The following is a 19706-nucleotide window of genomic DNA, read 5'->3' as shown; positions in this document are numbered from 1 at the left end:
ACTAAGAAAATCTAATATGCAACTTTTTTTCGAAGGCGTTTGAGAACAGTGGTACAATAGATACAGATCTTCAGTTTCCCAAATTATTTCTTCCAACCTTTTTGCAAAGAACAGATACTCTAGTAATCACAATTTTGGTCGGGATAACTGCTGTTGTTAAGCACAAGTTAAATATATGAGTAAGAACTGCTGTGATAACATGAGCTACGTGCTTGACCGGCCTGATATGAATTCTATCAATGTCGCATATACTGCGGTTATTTAGCTTTTGGGTAACTGCTACAACCACTTCAGTCATTATAGGTGACCAGGTAGAAGAAAATATTATTACGTACGCTGACATACACGCTAGCATCAATCAACGTACCACTCGGTATCATGCTAGTGCAACAAGCATTAAAAGGATTGGCCAAAGCTTGTCATGTGCATTAAGTTTTAAAAGAAGGCCATGTTTGAGATCAGAATGCACCATTATGTCTAACAGTGACCACAGGACGTCTGATCGTTCATCATTAACATACATATATGATAAATAATACTCTACCCATGGTGATCTCAGCCTTTTCGTGAGCGTGTTACGGTACTGCTTCAACTCCTTCCACTCCTTCGACAGCCGGGTTTTTAACTATTTTTATACAGCTGATTTTTTTTCATTTGTTCATGTACCTCTGGTGTCATCCGAGGTATCCGGATTTTCGAATTCCTCTTCTATTCCTTGGTATAGTCCGAAGTCCTACGCTAGCTTTTGCGCCTTAAGTTTTAAATGCATTAAGAATAAAATTAGTATTGCGTCTAATTTTGCGTACTAATTCATCCAAGGAGCTGCCAGGACTGGTAGCCCTTTTTCAAAAAAGCGAATAGCGCTTACTGAGATGCACCCCATTGGTAGAAAAAGAACGAAAAAATATGAAGAAAAGAAGACGTGAAATTTTATGGGGTTGTTATCCTCGGGTGCTATAACGTGAAGCTATTCCAACCTTTACAATCCAGTTCTGCACTCGGCCCCCCACGGGGACAACCCCCGAAGCGGCGACAACCCCCGCTTCACCTGTGTGTAACGCGACGTCACGAAAACCGCGAAAACGCCCCATTTGATATAAGTGCACACTGATTATGCATGATTATACCAAACGAACGAAACATCATTATTTCTGATACGACGCCTATTCCGTCATTAGCGCTGTGCTATTGGCCAAGCGCTTTCGAGCTGCGCTGATTCCACCTGTCTCTCACGCGACGTAATAAAAACACGAAAACTTACTCGTCATAGTGACGGGTACGCGATAAAGGCACATTAATATGCCGAACAAAACAGAATCTTTTTTCCTGAATAGCTGGGCAGTGCCCCGTTCCAAAAGGAATAGAAGATGGCTGCCCGTCGATCGCTCTGGCACTGGCAAGTTGGAGCAGCCGGGGAGCATGGATTTATTTGCGCATACCAAAATACTTTGTGTGGCAGTATAACGTTATCGAGCCCTTTCGGCACACGTACGGCATTGTTCTGTCAACTCTTCCTTGTTGAAGATCCGTTTAAGCGGCATGTTTACTTGTCCGTTTCACGCCGCCGCGATTTTCGACCAGCCACCCCAAGCTAAGTAAGGGGAAGGGGACCAATCGCAGACGCCAGCTCCGCCCTTCTCATCCAGTTATCTGCTTTCGAAGTGCTGGCTCGGTTCCATCGAAACCCTCGAGCTCTCCACTTGAGCGTGCTCCTCGCCTTGCGTCAGCCAATTAGATAAGAAAAGCTGCTCAATGTAGGCAATGCTATTCGCTTTGAAAGCAAAAAAAAGCGACCTCCCATAAACGAGGACCGTGTTTGATAGGGCTTTTCAGACAACGCTGCAGGTTACCGCCCGATGCTTGCGTTGGTTTTTACGTGAATTTGACGTCATGAGATTAACATAAAAACAGATTCGAAGATTCTTGCCTTATAGGGCCCCTGGCTAAATGAAACTTTCAAAACTTTAATTCACCGGACACCCTTTAAGGTCACAAGCCAAGTATACTCATCAAACTCTTCCGCTTTAAAACCTCTGGCAGTTTAATTTACGAACACGAAAATCGGTACACCCGCATTCATAATACACGTCCTACGCTAAAGCGTTTTGAAAGAATATATGCCGGCAAATCGCTAGAAAAACAACCCCCCCAAAAAAATGGCAGTTTCCACTCGAGGCACGATTTATTGAAAGCGATAGCAAGGTTTAGCTCAGCGTTGTAGCTCCCCTAGGGCGGGGTTCAAAAATACGCAAGGTCACAACATGTTGGCGCGACGCAGCACGCCAGGCAGCGTCTGCTGGCGCAGCAGAAGCGGTGCCCAGACAGCGACCAGGAGTAGCGCATAGTTGGCATATTGACGAATCACCGCCAGTGGCGCTGCAGGCCTTCGTACCATGGAACGTGCACGAGATCAGCATGGAGGAAACAACGCCAGCGCTCGTAGCTTGAAACGTCGCACTCCGTACAATGAATGCACTGGATACACTACGGTGTGGCTCCAAGGCATGCATGCATTTTCTCTACAGTATAACGCTTGCGTATGTGCGCACAACCATCGTGTCAGCAATGGGACGCAGAATGCTGCCCACGCTCCTCTGCGGGTTCGTCATTTTTGTGCAGCCACACTGCGCATCCCTCGCGTTTCCGGAGACCGAACTTTGCGTAGGCGAGCCGCGCCTGCGCCGTCGATACCCTGACAGCCTCGAGTGCCCACGGTTTGAGTGTCCGTATAATTTTTATGGCAATGATATTATCCATTGATTACATTCTGCGATCTTACGTGCCAAAACCACAATGTGATTATAAGGCACGCCAAAGTGGAAGAATCCGGTCGCTCTTGTTTTTTTTAAATTTTTTTTTATTATCACTTTGGATTCTCTAATGTGCGCCCGATGCATCGTGTACAGGCGTTTTTTTTTTTTGCAATTTGCCCCCATCTAAATGCGGCCGCGGCCGTCGGGATTTGATCCCGCGCCCTCGGTCTTAGCAACGCAGTCGCCAAAACCTCTACTCTACCACAGCTGGTAATAGTATTATGAGCGAAGGCGGCCAGCCACTGGCATGTAGTTCTTCCCAACAGAAAGCTTTGTGAATTCGGCTCTGCTGTTCTTTAAGATTTACGCAGTGGCGGGCTTTGCTTTGTTTCTTGAAATTTTCCCATTTTCCTTCATTCATAAACTGTGCAATGCTCTTAACCATTTTTTGCGACCACCTGCGAATTTAGGTTGTTTTTCTTTTTCAAGTGGGACAAATTAATTTCTATCTACCTAAATATAATAGGGAGGGAAATAATTAATAAAATAAAGGCAGAGAGGTTAACCGAGGCTGCTTGAGTAACCTTGCACTGGGGAAGGAGGGGAAAAAAAGCAAGATGAGAAGGTGGAGAAAAGAAACGTTCACAGCACGTATTAATATCCAATGGCCCTCAGTCAATCTAAGAGTGACAAAGAGGAGCTTTCCCCTGAAAACTACCTTTGAAAGGACCGTCGGAAAACTCCGTTCATTGCCGAAAAAGGGGTGATAAACCAGAGATGCAAACACATCTGCACACTCTGGCATCAAGGGGCTGAAACGCGTTGCTAAATGTAAGAACGCGAGACACAGACACAGAGATAGAGCTGAATATCACAGCGCTGGGATATTGAGCTCTGTCTCTGTGTGTGTTTTGCCCTCTTACATTTAGCACTGCAATACCAACGCGACCAAAAAATCCACTCCTAAAACACCTGCACTCTTAAAGTGGACTTCTGGTCTGCCACGGGGGAAAGGCGGGATCAGTATAGGTTGAAACGACGGTGAAACGACAGTGAACCACAGCCCAGGCACACGGAAATGAAGTGGACGCCCACCGAAGTTTCAGGAAAATTCCGCTTTACGAGCGTTTGCCGCCCGTACGTATACATATGCAGTATTAAGATGTAGGCACACCAGCTAGGCGACGTCAGTACACGGCCCCAAGAGACTGCATGTGACAAGAATTTGTCACTGTTGCTTGCAGTCGTAGGCAGCCCCCGCACTCCATTGTTTTGTGGCTCTTTTTATTTTTGGTTCTCCCACGAATACGACGCACAGAAGGGCAACGCATGGAGGTAGAAAGAGGCCGACTGCTTCGTTGGTCCGCTACGTCCTGCTAAGAGGTTACACCTGCCGCTATGTAAAACGATGCATTGTCTGCGGCCTCTAATCACCGTCAAAGACGAAAGAAACAAGAAGCCCTTGAAGTCCCCCGCCTCTGCGATTGTTTCGTGCCCAGCCTACGCGTGTTTCAACGAAAGCTGCTTAGAAGCGAAAGAAAGCCCTTCTTAAACTTGATGACCTGTTTCCGGATAATAGTCGGGCATGGGCGGTCTCTCTAACATTGTTCTGCGAAGTGAACTGAGAAGGAATTCATGGGGTACGTTGGTGTGACCACAGTCCTTCCATGTTTTTTCTGGTCACGAAACTGCCTCCTCAGTTTCATATAGAGCCGGCGCCCGCCGCTAGAGGCGTAACTGTGCATGAGAGGGCACGCGAGCGCCACTACCACCGTGGTTGTGTGTGGGACAGCCTCGGTATTCTACCTTTCGAGACTTCCACAACCGCCGATTTACTGTCACGTGACTTCCACCATTCACAATGCAAGAAGTTTGTTAAAAGCGTGGCACCGATATAAGAAGCATACAGAAAGAACATCAAAACATGGGACACATGCATTGGGGCGCAGGAGTCACCTGCAAGCGAAGGGAACTAAATGCAGAATGCATCATCGATTGTTTCTATACTTAAGAGAGTGTAAGACATAAGCATTTCATACCACATGGCAAATCAACCCTTAAATTAACATAAGTAGGCACAGCACGAATAATGTAGTTCTTTCTTACTCAGACAATTCTTAAAAAATAAAAAGTCGGCACTCTTTAATCGTACCCCACGACACACGTGGTCGTTTGCATGAGGGTCAAACTGTCGATGAACGGGAACGATGTTTGGGTTTCTTGAGATATGCTAGAAGGCCTTCAAAAATCCTTGTGACGGTGTTAGTTCTCAGCGTCAGCTTTTCACGCTCTAGGGACATGGCGTCACACTTGATACCGAAATCGTAGGCAGTTATGGTGTCTGAGGCGTCGAAGTGTTTCGCGCACAAACGTGTATATTTGCATTCAAAGTTAAAACCACCACTTTCCTGCCGCGATATGGACGGCTTCCATTTCTCACGCTGCTCCTTGTCTTTCGGTAAACAAAACAACGATACCTTTTCGGTCACTCTCTTGCAGCAGGAACGGCACCACGGCACCACGGCACGCAACACATGTTCGACATCGTCGTCCCACCCCACCACGTCAGCTAAACAGTCCAGAACTCGAAAAATAGCGCAGCACATGCACAGAACGCATCAATTTACTCAGCGTGTCTCGCCCCGCGAAAGCGTTTCCATATGCGAACGATGACCTCTAAGGCACCGTGGCATCGCTTCTAGGCAGCTTTGAATAGAATAGGAACCTCTCCAATATCATGACAGCGGAGTTTTATGATCAGAAAACATGGAAGGACTCTGGTGTGACTGAGAGGCATCATTTAGGTAGATATTAAGGTTTTCTTGCACGACACACCTGCACTGTTACCTGTACGACTGAAGAATTCAGAGACTGCGCGTTTTCTGTTTGAAACAAAAGGCTCGAAGGCTTCGGGGCTCATTGGCTTTTTATGCGAAGCATATTACGAGAGCTCAACCCAGCTCCTCAGGCGCGGCGGTGTCGCCTTCAATACCACGTGACACCGTGACGTCACGACAGAGGAGAAACGGGGCTCCAACTCACGCCGTCGCTCGCGGCGTCGCGGCGGTATATAAGCAGCTGCGCTTGCCTCTGCTAGACACTCACGAGGTGAGATGCCTCCTGGAGACAGAGCTGCTCGTTGGAATGAGAAGCGAACGTTGCGGCGTGCTACAGAGACTGCTTTTCTAGGTGGCTTTGGCTCAACTCTTGCAAGATGGGCTGGGTGGGAATCGAACCAGGGTCTCCGGAGTGTGAGACGGAGACGCTACCACTGAGCCACGAGTACGATGGTTCAAAGCGGTACAAAAGCGCCTCTAGTGAATGCGGTGTTGCCTTAGAAACGAGCTGTTTCTAAGGCTCAGGCGTGCGTCGCTTGCTCAGGCGCACATTTCGTTGCCGCGCCGAACGCTGCGTTGCTCGACGCTCACCGCGTCCAATGCGGGGCGCGTAGTCGCTGCTCCGTAGCCCATTGTCTTCCACCCCTTGGCGGGTCGACGGGAACGCTGTCGTGTTCCACTCTTGAAGGCGAAGCAGAGTAACGCATGAGTTGTTTCTTTGTCTAGCCGAACCAAATATAGCCAAGCAACAGCAGTTCACCAGGCTAAACAGTGGTTCAACAACTAAAATAAAGGCTAGTATGCTTCGCATCCTGGGCTTAACCTTAGCTAAGCCACAGCCATTTTTTTTTTGCAAACAAACTGCAGTGTTCCTGTCATACCGGGGCAGCAAAATGTTCTCTCGCTCACTCAGAGTATTTCTTCAGTTTGTTAGTAATCGTCATCATCATCATCATCAGCTTATGTACGTCCAATACAGCACGAAAGCCTATCCTAGCGATCACTCCACTTACCCTTGTCTTGCACCGGCTGACCACATCTTATGCCTGCGAATTTCCTAATTCCATCACACCACCTAGCTCTCTGCCATCTTCGACTGCGCTTCCCTTCTCTATGCACCCATTCTCTAACTATTATAACCTAACGGTTATGTGCGTGGCATTATATGACCTGCTCAACTTCTTCCTTTTAATGTGAACTAGAATATTGGCATCACCATTTGCTTTCTAGTCCACACAGCTACTTGCCTTTCTCCTCATTTTTTGTTTATCGCTCCTTTCGCTGTCCTGACCTTTTTCAAGCTTCTTGGTTAACCTCCAAATTTCTGCCCAATATGTTAGTATCGGTACAATGCAATAATCATAGACTTTTCTTTTGAAGGATAACGGTAAGCTGCCGGTCATTACTTGGTAATACCTGCCGTAGGTGCTTCAACCCCATTTTTATTCTTATGTAAATTTTTTTCTTATAGTCAGGGTCTCATATGAGTTATCGGCTTAGATAAGTGTACTCTTGCGCAGATCTTAGAGCTTGACTGCCAATCTCAAATTCTCGTTCTCTTGCCAGGACACTGAACATTACTTTTTCTTCTGCATAGTAACCTTCAACCCTACTGCTACACTTTATCGGTTTAAGTCCTCAATAATTTGTTGCATGTCGTCTCCAACGTTGCTGAACAGGACAATTCCATCTGAAAACCGCAGGTTTCTTAGATATTTCCTGTTGATCTTCACTCCTAATCCTTCCTAGTCGCATAGCTTCAATACTTCTTCTAGGCATGCAATGAATAACTGAAAAGATTGTGTCTCCGTTCGGTGACACCTTATTTCGTCGAATTTTTTATGCTTTTCTTGTGAATGAATCATATAGCTGTGCATCCTTTAAGGATATTTGCTAAGATATTCCCGTATGCTTGATCTATGACTGCTAGTGTCTTCACTGACTGGAATGGTTTTTCTTAATCTACGAAAATCATATGGAGAGATTGGTTGTACTGCTCAGATTTCTTGCTCACCTGATTGATGAGATGGGTATGATCCATTGTTTATTACGCCTTCCTGAAGCGAGCCTGTTATGTCTTTACAGAAGTCCAGTGTTGCTCTGCTTTTATCGTAAATGACTTTGGGGAATATTTTCTTCAATGATCAATGCAAGTTAATGGAACTATATTTGTTGCCATTCTTTAACGTCTTCCTTCTCATGGTTTAACATGATGTTGGCATACTTCTTGGTCTCTGGTAGAGGTGAAGTGATAAGTCACAAGCTTAACACAAGTGAACCGTCATTGTTAGATATGAAGTAAAGTCACCAAATAAACAACTGCAACACTTGCCTGAATCAAATGCATACTTTCAAGACAAACCTGTCCTGGGCCACAATACACAGCACAAACAGTTGCCCGGTGGAATAAGCTCAAATCAAGTTCTCGGCATTTTGTTGTCTTTTGTTTGATAAAGTACCGCTTCTTTTTCTTTTAATGGGGTTTTACGTGTCAAACCGACAATTTCATTATGAGGCACGCCGTAGTGGGGGGCTTCGGAATAATTTGAACCCCCTGGGGTTCTTTAACGTGCACCTAAATCTGAGTACACGGGTGCTTTCGCATTTCGCCCCCATCGAAATGTGGCCGCCGTGGCCGGCATTCGATTGCGCGACCTCGTGTTTTGCATCCCAATACCATAGCAACTCAGAAACCGCGGCAGGTAATATATCACTGCTTAGCAAATACAGTTGTATCCTTGTAAAGAGCGAACTGGACAGCAATGTACTTCACCGCTAATTATGACCAGAGTGTGCCTTTGTTCAATTATCGAGCCTTCATACACCGACCATTAGACCCAATTGATGACGTTCATTTTCAGTGATGTGCACAAATAATTCGCTCGTTGTTCGAAATGCCACTTTCTCTGTGCGACGAGAGTCGTGTATGCTGCTCTTTGCTGATCTCGTTTCAGTTTTTATGATGTCTTCTTCTCCGACGCAGAGTTTTCGTATCTGCTACGGGCCCTGTGCGAGATGTACAAGAACCGGACATTCAAGGCGTACCTTGGCTTTTCACCTTTCGTGATCATACAAAACCCCGAAGACGCAGAGGTAAGTTCACGATCAAGCAGCTACGCACCACACACGACACTTAGAAGCTGCAGAGTTTTTCATTCGAGAACGCTTCTTCGCAACAGCTGAAGCATGAAATAACAGCCCTTTGCGATTGTTGTTTTTAAGTAACCGGATATTTGCCGTTGTACAACGAACCGTCATTTTCTAGTTGTCCAATCTCCCATCTTTGTTCCTACGGGTGCCGTCTAGTCTTTCACTGCGTATACTATAGTATAACGATGTAACTTGGCTTCTAGGCGCTATGCAGAGGGATCGAAACTCGCAGCTCTACAGTCAACGAGGGACATTTCATGCGGGTGTTTTGAACGGCTTTTGACACGATGCTAAAGGAAAGACTGTAGGCAGGTTTAGTTCGACTTTGTGGCAGCTTGTGTGGCCGCACTCAAAGACATTGCTGCCTTTTAGTAATATCTCAACGGGCACAGCTGCGGAAGACACCTGTACAGCTGAGTGCCGTTAAATACAAAATAAAGCGAAAAGAACCCTGTAGCTTTGTACGACCTTGGAGAATCTCAGCCCAAGTTTTAGCGGCGGCAGTCGCGCTTCTTTGTTTAGGCTGCAAGTGTTTTCCCGCCAAAGACTCGTTCCGCCTTCTGTGAAAATTTTCCGCCGCCTTCCTGCTTCCTCCTCACCACGTCAGTTGTTACGCCGGCGCCGGCGCCGGTGGCCTTGAGCGATGAGCCACTTACATTTAGCGCTCTCAAATTAGCGCCTCTTAACCAACGAAGATAGTTTCAAAAACAGCTTCTAAGCGTACGTGTCTCCAGTTTGCGTGTGCAGTAACTGAAAGTTGAGCCGTTTTCTAACAACAACAATTCTAAAATCTCTTTCGCTGTACTTGAAGAAGCATTTTGATGGCATGCAATTATGTCCGATGTTGCCCCCAACGCACTCACAATTTTCTACAGCCGGTAAATGTGTTTCCTCCCCCCCCCCCTATGCACACTCCAAATACCCAATTTGCCATGCATTCTGTCGCGTATCTGCTTATCAATTATATTTTAGATTTATTTGTTTAGAATAAAACTAGAGTGACATAACAAGGGGTTCAAATAAAGCCTGCTGTGTAGTCTGAACAAGGTAGACAGGGCAGGGGTCAGACAATGCGCAGGCTTCGTCCCCCTTTTCTTTCTAGCCCGCCTATCAACAAGGACTGTACGCGAGGTGAGTTCGGGTAAACCTCTGCCTTGATCTCGAGAACGGAGTTCTGTACATGCCATCTCCTCTTCTTATCAGCGTATGGGGATTAACAAAAAATATGATTTTACAGCAGATGGATGCCTAAAACGTCACCGACTTTCACGTCATTTGATCCGTCCGTTCCCGTGTTTGATCATACAAGTAAATGTAACAGTCGCATGGACGGGCGGCCTTCCCGTGAAAGTTTTTGTTACGTACTACACTCCTAGCATATAATGAAGACGTTCTCATTATTTTGTTTTAATATCTGCGCTATGTACAATAAAAAATGCAATTTTATTGATATAGTAGATCTTGCTCGAATATTTCTTGCACACGTGGTCATAATTTTGTCATGTTTCAAAGTGTATGTAAGTTTTTGTTACGTACTACACCCCTAGCAATTTATTGCAATTTATTGCAATTTATGCAATTTTATTGATATAGTATATCTTGCTCGAATATATCTTGCACAGGTGGTCATAATTTTCTCATGTTTCAAAGTGTATGTAAGTTTTTGTTACGTACTACACTCCTAGCATATAACGAAGACGTTCTCATTATTTTGTTTTAATTTCTGCACTATGTACAATAAAAAATGCAATTTTATTGATATAGTAGATCTTGCTCGAATATTTCTTGCACAGGTGGTCATAATTTTGTCATGTTTCAAAGTGTATGTAATTGGAAGTTGTTTGGGGATTGAAAGATGCGCGAATAAGTTTCTTGTAGCCCGCAACTTTGTTCCATGATAATACTTGTCCTTTCATTTCACACAACACTATTTGGCTCTTTCCCAATCAATTCAGGTCCTTCTGTCGAGCTTGGAGAACCTGAGGAAGCCTTTGTTCTACACGTTCACCATACCATGGTTGGGGCCGAGAAATATGCTTTATATGTGAGTGAAGCCAAGAACGATGCCGTCCATATCTTATGTCGACGAACCTCCGGAAAATCTTGACTACCACTTACATTGATGGAGAATTGCTTAACGTCATAAAGAATTTCTTATTACGCAACATTGTTAGCTTATTGTTACCAATTTTGAATAGCTTTAAATTTAGATGTACTGAGGGTGTAGCAATGGTTATGCATTAGAATCGTAGTGAGACGATTTGTTGCGAAAAATTGTTTGCATACTTGGCAGCATAGTCAATGTACGACTCAACGGTACCTAGGCCGTGCTGTTGCATATGTTATAGCTACAAGCACATGCTTGCACATGCGATTATGCGTGAATAAGCAAACAATTTACAGATTAAAATTAATCAATAAATAAGCTAGTGACTTCGCAAATAAATATTATTATTCAGGTTCGCTCGTAATACTAGCAGTGGTAAGAAGAACGGAAGAAAATATGATGGCTATATTAATTAAGAAAAATATAGTGGGTCGTGCAGCAGAAACATATTCAAAGTTAATGTTTAAGGATATGTTCTGGCCCATAACACTGCACACTTTTCACAGCACCTATCAACAACCCCTTGTCTATGAAGGTTGGACTTATCATTATCGAAGGCATCCGGTCAATAGAAAACAATTCTTCGAATAAAAAACTTGTGAATTCGGCCCCTGATGTGCGAAAATTGCATACCTTAAGAACACTCGTACTTATGCGGCTGCGCGAGCGTTATTCCCGCATAGCTGTCTTCTGCTGGGCGCACTACCCTGTTTACGTTATACGTACCATAGCGCGGGAACGGCTGCTAATCCTTCAAAACAAGCATGCCAAGCAATATTTTGCTACAGCAAAGCCCAGGAATAGCGACGCATTCCGGACAGAGCCACACATGAGCACTGTACCTTGCGACCATGTTTTTATTGCTCCGATGTGCGGAAAACGTTGAAGTCACACCGCAAGGAAAACGAAAGGAGTAGGGGTGCGGATGAGAACCTCCGCAAGTTACTGCAGCTACACATCATACACATCGAACAGCTGTTATGTCGCAAGCTGCTGCAATGACAGCGTTGTTGTATTTGCATACTGTATACTGTGTGCGTGCCTGCTCTGTATGAATAGGTGAGTTCGTGTCATCTGAAGCTGTATATAGGGGCTTGGGCCGGTGAACGTTTCCAGGATATATTAAAGAATTTCCTCTCTCTAACTCGCTTTCTCACAGGAGATTAACTGAGCATAAATGAGGCGATTCATTTATGGATACGAAGAGTTGAGGCCATTCGATCCGCATATATAAAACTGCCCTTCATGGAAATGTTTTCTATTGTTGAAAATTCAGTAGCCAGAGTGAAGGGTTCATCTCTTGCACTGGCGTCGCAAGCCACAATGTGTGCCCCGTGAGCTTGTTTCAGCGGTCGTGATTTGGTTGTGTTTTTTGGCGCAGTGATGGAAGTTGAATTTCTGTTGTGGTCCCTTCTTTATTCAAGCGTTTTTATTATCCTAACGTCATCACAGAATGGGGATGAGAATTTATTTATGGCTGATGTTTAAAATACACTGAAATTATATGAATGATCAGTGGTGCCCTCGTGGATTTACAAGTACAGGTGGCAAAATAAAAGGCGCTTTTGGGAATGCTGCACTCGTCAAGAGTGTCTCGTGCTGTCAGCTGCGCTCCCGGCGCGTCCGATCTCCCGCAACCAGTGAAGCATCTCGACAGCGTACATCTCATGGCGAAGAACACACGGCTGCGCAGGCACGGAGCATGGCATTCACAGCTATCCCCTGTAAAAACGCAACCAAACACGACACGCGCACCACTTCGTTATGCAGAGTATTGCCATGTGATAGCGCAGTTCCTGTGTTTCAACGCAACCTTTCTCTAAACTGGCAGTATGGCTGGATGATCAGCCTCGGTTACCCTATTCGAAAATAGTAGTGTGCAATGGTGTCGACGTACCACTTTACCTCCCCCTGCTCTCTCTCCCCAGCGTAGGGTAGCAAACCGGATTTTCCCATCTGGTTGACCTCCCTGCCTTTCTCCTTTCTGCTCTCTCTCTCTCTTTCTCGCTCTCTCTGTCTCTCTCTGTAACCATAAAGCAGAAGAAGAAATAACTTGCTTAAAACGAGTGATTAGAATTGATAAAATCCTGATTCATTCTACTCTGTGAATGTGGATGACCAGCGAAGTTGTGTAGCACATGACAAAGAGGTTGACACAGAATTTTGAACAAAGGTACGAACGCATTAATTGCCCTGATCGGTAGTGATTGAGACGAAAGGTACGGAAACTTACTTATTTTTATACATTCGCGTTCATTCTTGTTATACATTCGTTATACACGTTCGTTATATAGATTCCTATTTTCCTTTCGCGATTTACTGAGGCAAAGAATTTGAGACCGAGATCAGCTCGCCGACGAGCAGTGGGCCATTGCCTTCGGCACCTGGGAGGGGCAGGGAGGGGCAGCGAGGGGAGGACGAGGGAGGGGCAGTGTGGAAACGCTAGCGTAATGAACGGTATCGGAGCCAGCTGTGGAAGGAGACGACGATGAAGGCGCTAGCAGTAGCACGAGCGAGTTCACACGTTTACGCCGAAAGTGCCAACGAGCGAGCTGTGGAAGAAGAGGACGAAGATCGCCCGTGCAGTGTCACTCGCCATTGCTGACGATGATAGTTTTTGCTCGCACACATGAAAATTTCACAGAACCTTAGCCATAAACAGTTTCGCTGTAAAATGCCCTGACGGCATGCTGTAGACGCCAACCACAAAAAATTGCTAAGAAAAATGCTACGGCTGCCGCAATTGTGTCTTGCTTACAATGCAATATATTCAGCAATGACCCGTTGGCCGCACGCGTGTCGAAGATGGATGATATACTTTGTATGACGAAATTATTACACCTAGGGACGATTTGTCAGGAACAGTTACAAGACAACGATACCAACAACGATATCATCATCAGCAGCAGCCTGGCTACGCCCACTGCGAGGAGATGTACCAACTGATAAGAGTAAATCTCTCAAAAAGAAACGCCTAGACTGTGAGAGACGCAGTAGTGAAATGCTCCGCCTCATTTTGGACCACCGGTGTTCTTTGATATGTACGTAAATCTACGTACGCGACTGTTTATTGCATCACACCTCCAATTAAATACCAGTCACTGAAGCCGGCAATCAGCCCAGCGACTACGCAGGTGGGACTAGCAGAACGCCATTGCTATTGAGTCGTCGCGGCGGATGGGAATAATTTGGAACAAGGTTCCCTAAACAAGGCTTCGTAATCAACAAGGTTCTGTGTGAACAAGGATTATTTGTATAGAAAGCTCCCTTGTGAAGCCATACAACGTTAATTCTGGAAACATTTAATGTGATTAGCATTCTTAGGATAGTTACATGGTCTGACTGTCTGTCTGCTGATCTATCGGCTTCACTAACCGTTTTCCCACCAGCTTGGATCATTTGTAGTCCACAGTCTAATTTGGGCTGCTGTGTTTAGCGAAACAAACTGTCGTGTCAACTTGGGTCACTACAGATATGTGGCACGGGCTATGTGCCGCTGTTTAATGAACGGCAAGCGTTTCTATAAAGCTTGCCCTGAGCACACGCTTTTCACAGATTCCCTTTACATACAAACGCAATTTATTAATGTTTATTTAACTCCAGACGCAGCGCACAATAAGTAACAAACTTGAATATGCATGCACTGACACGCAAAGAAGTCTCAATGAGGGGTTCCTAAACTGGATTTCATAGAACGTTCGGCGAACAGAATTTTAAGATTCCGCGAGCGGACTTAACAAATCTGACCCCAACCCGCTTCGGTGGAATTGTGCGTTCAAGTTTTAATTTAAAATTAAAGCTTGCACATCCGCACTTCGCAAGTCTTCGTGAGAAATACCATCGTGGTAGTGGTGTTCAAGATTCAGCGCTGGCTAAGCATACATGTAAGGAAAATAAGTCGGGGGGAGAAGCGTGCCGCGCCACTCTAGGAACGCAGGTGAGGTTCCCCAAGGCTCCCCAAGATCACAGTCGCCTTTTTAGCAACTTTGCTGTTGCCGACTTCACCTTCTGCAGGGTCTGTGTATCGGAATAAGCGCTCCTCTTTCGACCTTTCAACAGCAGAAGACTTCTAACGGAAGGCTCAGAGATCGTAGAGCGAAACGTTTCACGATTGGAATTCGCTTTTCGGAAAACTTGGCGCAACATTCGTAAAATCGTAGAACGAGCCGAAATTCGTAAGGTTTACGATGCATTCGAGAGAGTTGGCAGGTGTGATCACTAGCCATGTGCCCCTAGGTACGCGCCACTCTTCAATGAACCTCTTTGACGCCAACTTGGGCAACTGGACATGTGCCCCAGTGTATGTGCCGCTCTTCAACCACGAAAAAAAAGATGATCCATTAATATTTCTCTGGTGGCAGTCGCTGGTGCACTGCTGAGCTCGAGGTCGGGGATTCGAACCCGTGCCATGCACCCGTGTCATCTAGGGGCGCCGCCCGTGACTTCGCGGGGGTGCCACTAAATGACACAGCGTCTGCAGTGAGAAGCGCGAGCCAATAGCCCGGCTGCATACATATTTCTGCGTTGGCAATACGGTGTGTCGCTTCATTGTTAATCCCATAAACATCGGCATTCATAGCGAGATCAGCTGCATACATATTTCTGCGTTGGCAATACGGCGTGTCGCTTCATTGTTAATCCCATAAACATCGGCATTCATATGCGAGATCAGCTCGAGCTGCCGGAGTTTTCTTCTTTCTTTTCTTTTTCATAGTAAATCACTCAGACCCAACGGCGGTCTAGCATAGATTGGGCACGACTGCCAGCATGACTTGGGAGAGAGACAGACAGAGATAATTTATTTGAAAGACGGCAGAGAAGTTGGCCGGAGGTAACGCGCTCTAGCCTGCTACTCTGCACAGGGGGAGGGGGAACGGGGCCATAAAGGAAAACTTTAAGGAATCTCTTCCATGAAGCCACTATCGAGTTCCGTAACTAGTCTGCAGTCATCAATTCAAGTGCACCTAACGTTAAAGACGCTATGACGAAGCTGTTGTGTGAGCTTCCCCTGCGTGAGAAGCACAAGCGCCAAACAAAAGCTTTACAGCATGTAAAGAGCTGCGATAAGCGGCTGCAGCACGGCGAGCACTTGCAGGGTACTTTTAGAGGCCAGATTCTGGAGACCAGCGAGACTCAAGTGCATTGACTCTGCCAGGTGCTTCAGCATTTTCTGTACGCTCTCCTTCTCGTTGTGTCCATCTCCTTGCATGCCCGTAGTGCCACCAGTTTCATTGGCCCTTAATCCTTGGCTTCACGGAACAGAGGACCACTAGGGCCCGCTGGAATGGCCGTGGGCCTAGAGGGAAGCAAAGGCCATTCCGTGTCTGTATCAGCCGGTGGAGGTTAATGTTTGCCGCGTGCTGTCATCGACCTTGGATTAACAGTAGGCGCCGTGACCAACCTCGATGAACGCACAGGCGAAGGCGGTCGAGGCGCCTGTTTACCGCTATGTACTTCTGAAATGGCTTTGTGACGCTTCTTTCGCGAACATTAGTCACTTTGGCGAACAGATTGAGCAGCCTCTTTACATGAAGTTTGGTTTCTTGCCCTTTTTCGAAGAACACGAATTTCTTGTTTCATCTTCGGGCGTTCCTTCGAAGTCGCTTCGTGAGAGCCAGTACAGTTGGGACATTTAAATGAAGACGCATCCCAGTCGGTGGTATTATGTTCTCCGCCTCACCGTGAGAAGGTGGCTTTACTTGTACAAACAGCGTTCACATGTCCTATCTTGAGACATTTCCGGCACTGAACAGGCCTCGGGACGAATGTTCGTACACGGTGTATCACGTAGCCCACTTTGACAGACGCTGGTAATGTCGAATAAGCAAATATTAACTTGATAAATCGGTAGTTTCCCAATCGGTGAATCTCAAGAATGCGCACCGATGACCTCAAAAGAACCTTGAGGTTCGCATGCTTGATTTCAAGTTCCACATCGGCAATCACTCCAGTTGTCTCCTTCCCGTACGTAACAGAGGAGTGGACGGGGATTGTGCTTAACTGTGGAATGGTCTTTAACTTGCAAAACACGACACACACACAATTAAAGGTTAATTCCTCATTTCGCAAAGACATATTTCCACAATTTCTCATTTTTTTCTGAAAAGAGCAGCTGACTGGAATTCCCTACTTGAAGATCTTTTCACGTGTGGATATTTCTCCTGAAGAATTTTCCGAGAAGGTCGGTTGGTTCACGATCAACACAAGCCGGCAACGCGGCAGCCAAGATGGCGGCCGCGAAGGAGGAAGCCAAGGTGTCGGCTCGGATCGAAGAGAGAGACAAGATGGCGGCCACGGCAACGTGAGCACCAAATCAATCAAGATGGCGGGGAGGAAATTGGCGCTGCGCTCCGTGGCGTCACAGCAACCACGCCTACCTACTGGCCTACATAAGGTGATAATCCGACCGAGCGGAGGATTGAAAGCTCTATCTTTGGGTGGAGACGTGAAGATATATGAGATTGTTCGAGCCGCTGCGGGCGTGAATTTGAAGGAGGCTAAGGAAGACATTATTCAACTTAACACCAAGCAAAACACCATTTTGGTGGGCACCATGAGTGAAGAAAGAATGCATCGGTACCTGAAGATAAAAATACTTCAGGTTGATCAGGCAAAATACGAAGTAAACGCCTACCTGTCAGCCCCCGATGGCAGTGGCAAAGGAGTTATTCATGGGATCCCGGTGGAACACACGGAAGCACAGATTCTGGACAACCTGGATTGTTCAAGGAACCCCAAAATCAGAGGGGTCAGAAGAATGGGGAAGACATCGACCTCAGTTCTGATACTCTTCGTAAGCGATAATGTGCCGTTTTGGATTTATTATGGAGGCGGGCTCCTCAAGTGCTTCCTCTACAAAAAGAAGTTTGAGGTGTGCAACGCATGCGGACATCTTGGGCACCGCTCTGATGTGTGTCCGGACCCGGACGACGTCAAGTGCCGCGGCTGCGGTACGGTGAAGCCACCGGATGGACACGTGTGCGATCCTAAATGTGCTCTTTGTGGAAAGGGACATGAACTGGGCAACAAGAAGTGTCGCGAGATCTACCGAACTCCATACATCATCAGGAAACGCCGGTGGGAGCGGAAGCTCCAAGAAGAGGAGGCGAAGAAAACACCCTCGTCTGGGCGAAAAAGCCGATCAAGAAGCCGGGAGGGCTTCCGGAGCCGCTCGGGCTCCTTCCCTCGCCTCGATCACCCGGGCCGTTCCAGCTCCAGGGGCTGCTCCAGCTCCAGGGATCGTTCCGGCTCCGGGGTCCACTCCGGCTCCAGGGCAAGATCGTCGTCCAGGCCGAGGAATGAAGCCAACAAGCAAAGGGAGGTGAGCTGGGTAGATAAGGTCTCCCCAAAAAATACCGAGTCCGAGGAACTCGCCAAGATGAGAATCACGGTAGAGAAACTCATTAAGAGAGTAGATGACCTCGAAAAGGAAAACGCTATGCTAAAAAGGGAGAAGAAAGTAGCTAACGCAGTCAAAACAGCTAACACGATTGGAACCCACCCAGCCGTTGAAAGCACTGTGGCGATGCAGGTAGATGACACCCGCTCCCCACCTCTGAAAAGGAAACCAGGCGCGAACGCGCCACAAGAACCCACAATGGCAGATCTGTGTAAGAAAATGGACGACTTCCAGGCGAGTTGGGAGGCAAAGTTCGCATCAGTCATCCAAGCCATCCAGGCGCTATCGGAAGAAAGCCAGAAACACAGGGCTGCGTTGGTGAGCATTAATAACTGGCAGAGGGAAACAGAGCAGAAGGTACATGGTGGTTCTCAGACGGCTGCGACCCTAATACCACTGGGTGATAATCCACAATTCAATCATGGCCAGTCACAATAAACACACGATTTGGCTGTGGAATTGCCGCGGGTACCGTCGCAAAAGGGCGGTCCTACAGCAGCTCCTTCTTGGCAAAGACAATCCGGACGTAATCGCTTTACAAGAAACTGCGGGGATGGCAAAATTATCGGGCTACATATCATTTAGTACAGATGATGGAAGATCCGGGGTAACCACCCTGGTCAGGAGAAACTTGGCAGTCGTTAAGCACGACACGGAGGTTATCAACGTAGACCACGTCCTTGTTGAACTCATTCCAGCAAAAAAGAAAGAAGGCAGCCTCTTTGTTCTCAATATCTATAGCAGCCCAAAACAAAGGAAGGCCCGATTTGGAACTCTTCTCCAAAAAACTCTGCGTATTGCCAACAGGCAAGCTTTAGTAGTGGTGGGAGACTTTAACGCCCAACACGCTGCCTGGGGGTACAGAAAAGAAGGAGTTAAGGGAAGGGAACTGTGGCTCGATGCACAGCAAGAGGGGCTCACCTTAATGACCGACCCCCAAACCCCCACTAGAACGGGGAATAGTGTCAGCATAGACACCTCACCCGACCTCACATTCGTCAAAAACGTGGGAGATGCAACCTGGGTTAATACCCAGGAAAACCTAGGTAGCGATCACTTTATTCTCGAAACAGTGGTGAGCGCAGGCCCTGCCAGGAGAAAAGGCAGAAACCAGCTAATTGTTGAATGGGATGCCTTTCGCGAAATAAGAAGGGAGACGGCAGGGAGTGAGATAAAGGATATTGATGAATGGGCTAAGAAACTAGGCCAGGACGTTAAAAACGCAACCAAGGAGATAACGGAAGACTCTGCACTGGAGATAGCGGACAGCCACCTCCTCCATATGTGGGAGGCTAAGCTCAGCATGGAAAAACGGCTCAGGAGGCAAAGGTGGAACCGCAATCTCAGGAGACGGATCGCTAGGCTCAATAAAGATATAGAAGATTACGCGCTCAAACTAACCAGGCAGAACTGGGAGTCCACCTGCGATAGGATGGACGGAAATATAGGCCTAGCTAGGA

At 46.7% G+C, this 19706-nt stretch overlaps 1 protein-coding gene across 1 annotated transcript in view; it reads left to right on the top strand.

Moving 5' to 3' along the window:
- LOC139060233 (cytochrome P450 4C1-like) overlaps positions 1 to 19706 on the top strand; it is a 118651-nt gene that overhangs the window by 58312 nt on the left and 40633 nt on the right. The window contains exons 2-3 of the mRNA XM_070539297.1: positions 8574 to 8683; positions 10696 to 10784. Of these exons, the coding sequence (XP_070395398.1) occupies positions 8574 to 8683; positions 10696 to 10784 (199 nt within the window). The remainder of the gene's footprint in view (positions 1 to 8573; positions 8684 to 10695; positions 10785 to 19706) is intronic.

This window comes from Dermacentor albipictus, chromosome 1 (genome assembly GCF_038994185.2).
Source record: "Dermacentor albipictus isolate Rhodes 1998 colony chromosome 1, USDA_Dalb.pri_finalv2, whole genome shotgun sequence".
In the NCBI taxonomy this organism is placed as follows: Eukaryota; Metazoa; Arthropoda; class Arachnida; order Ixodida; family Ixodidae; genus Dermacentor; species Dermacentor albipictus.
This window is presented reverse-complemented; position numbering and strand designations above follow the sequence as displayed.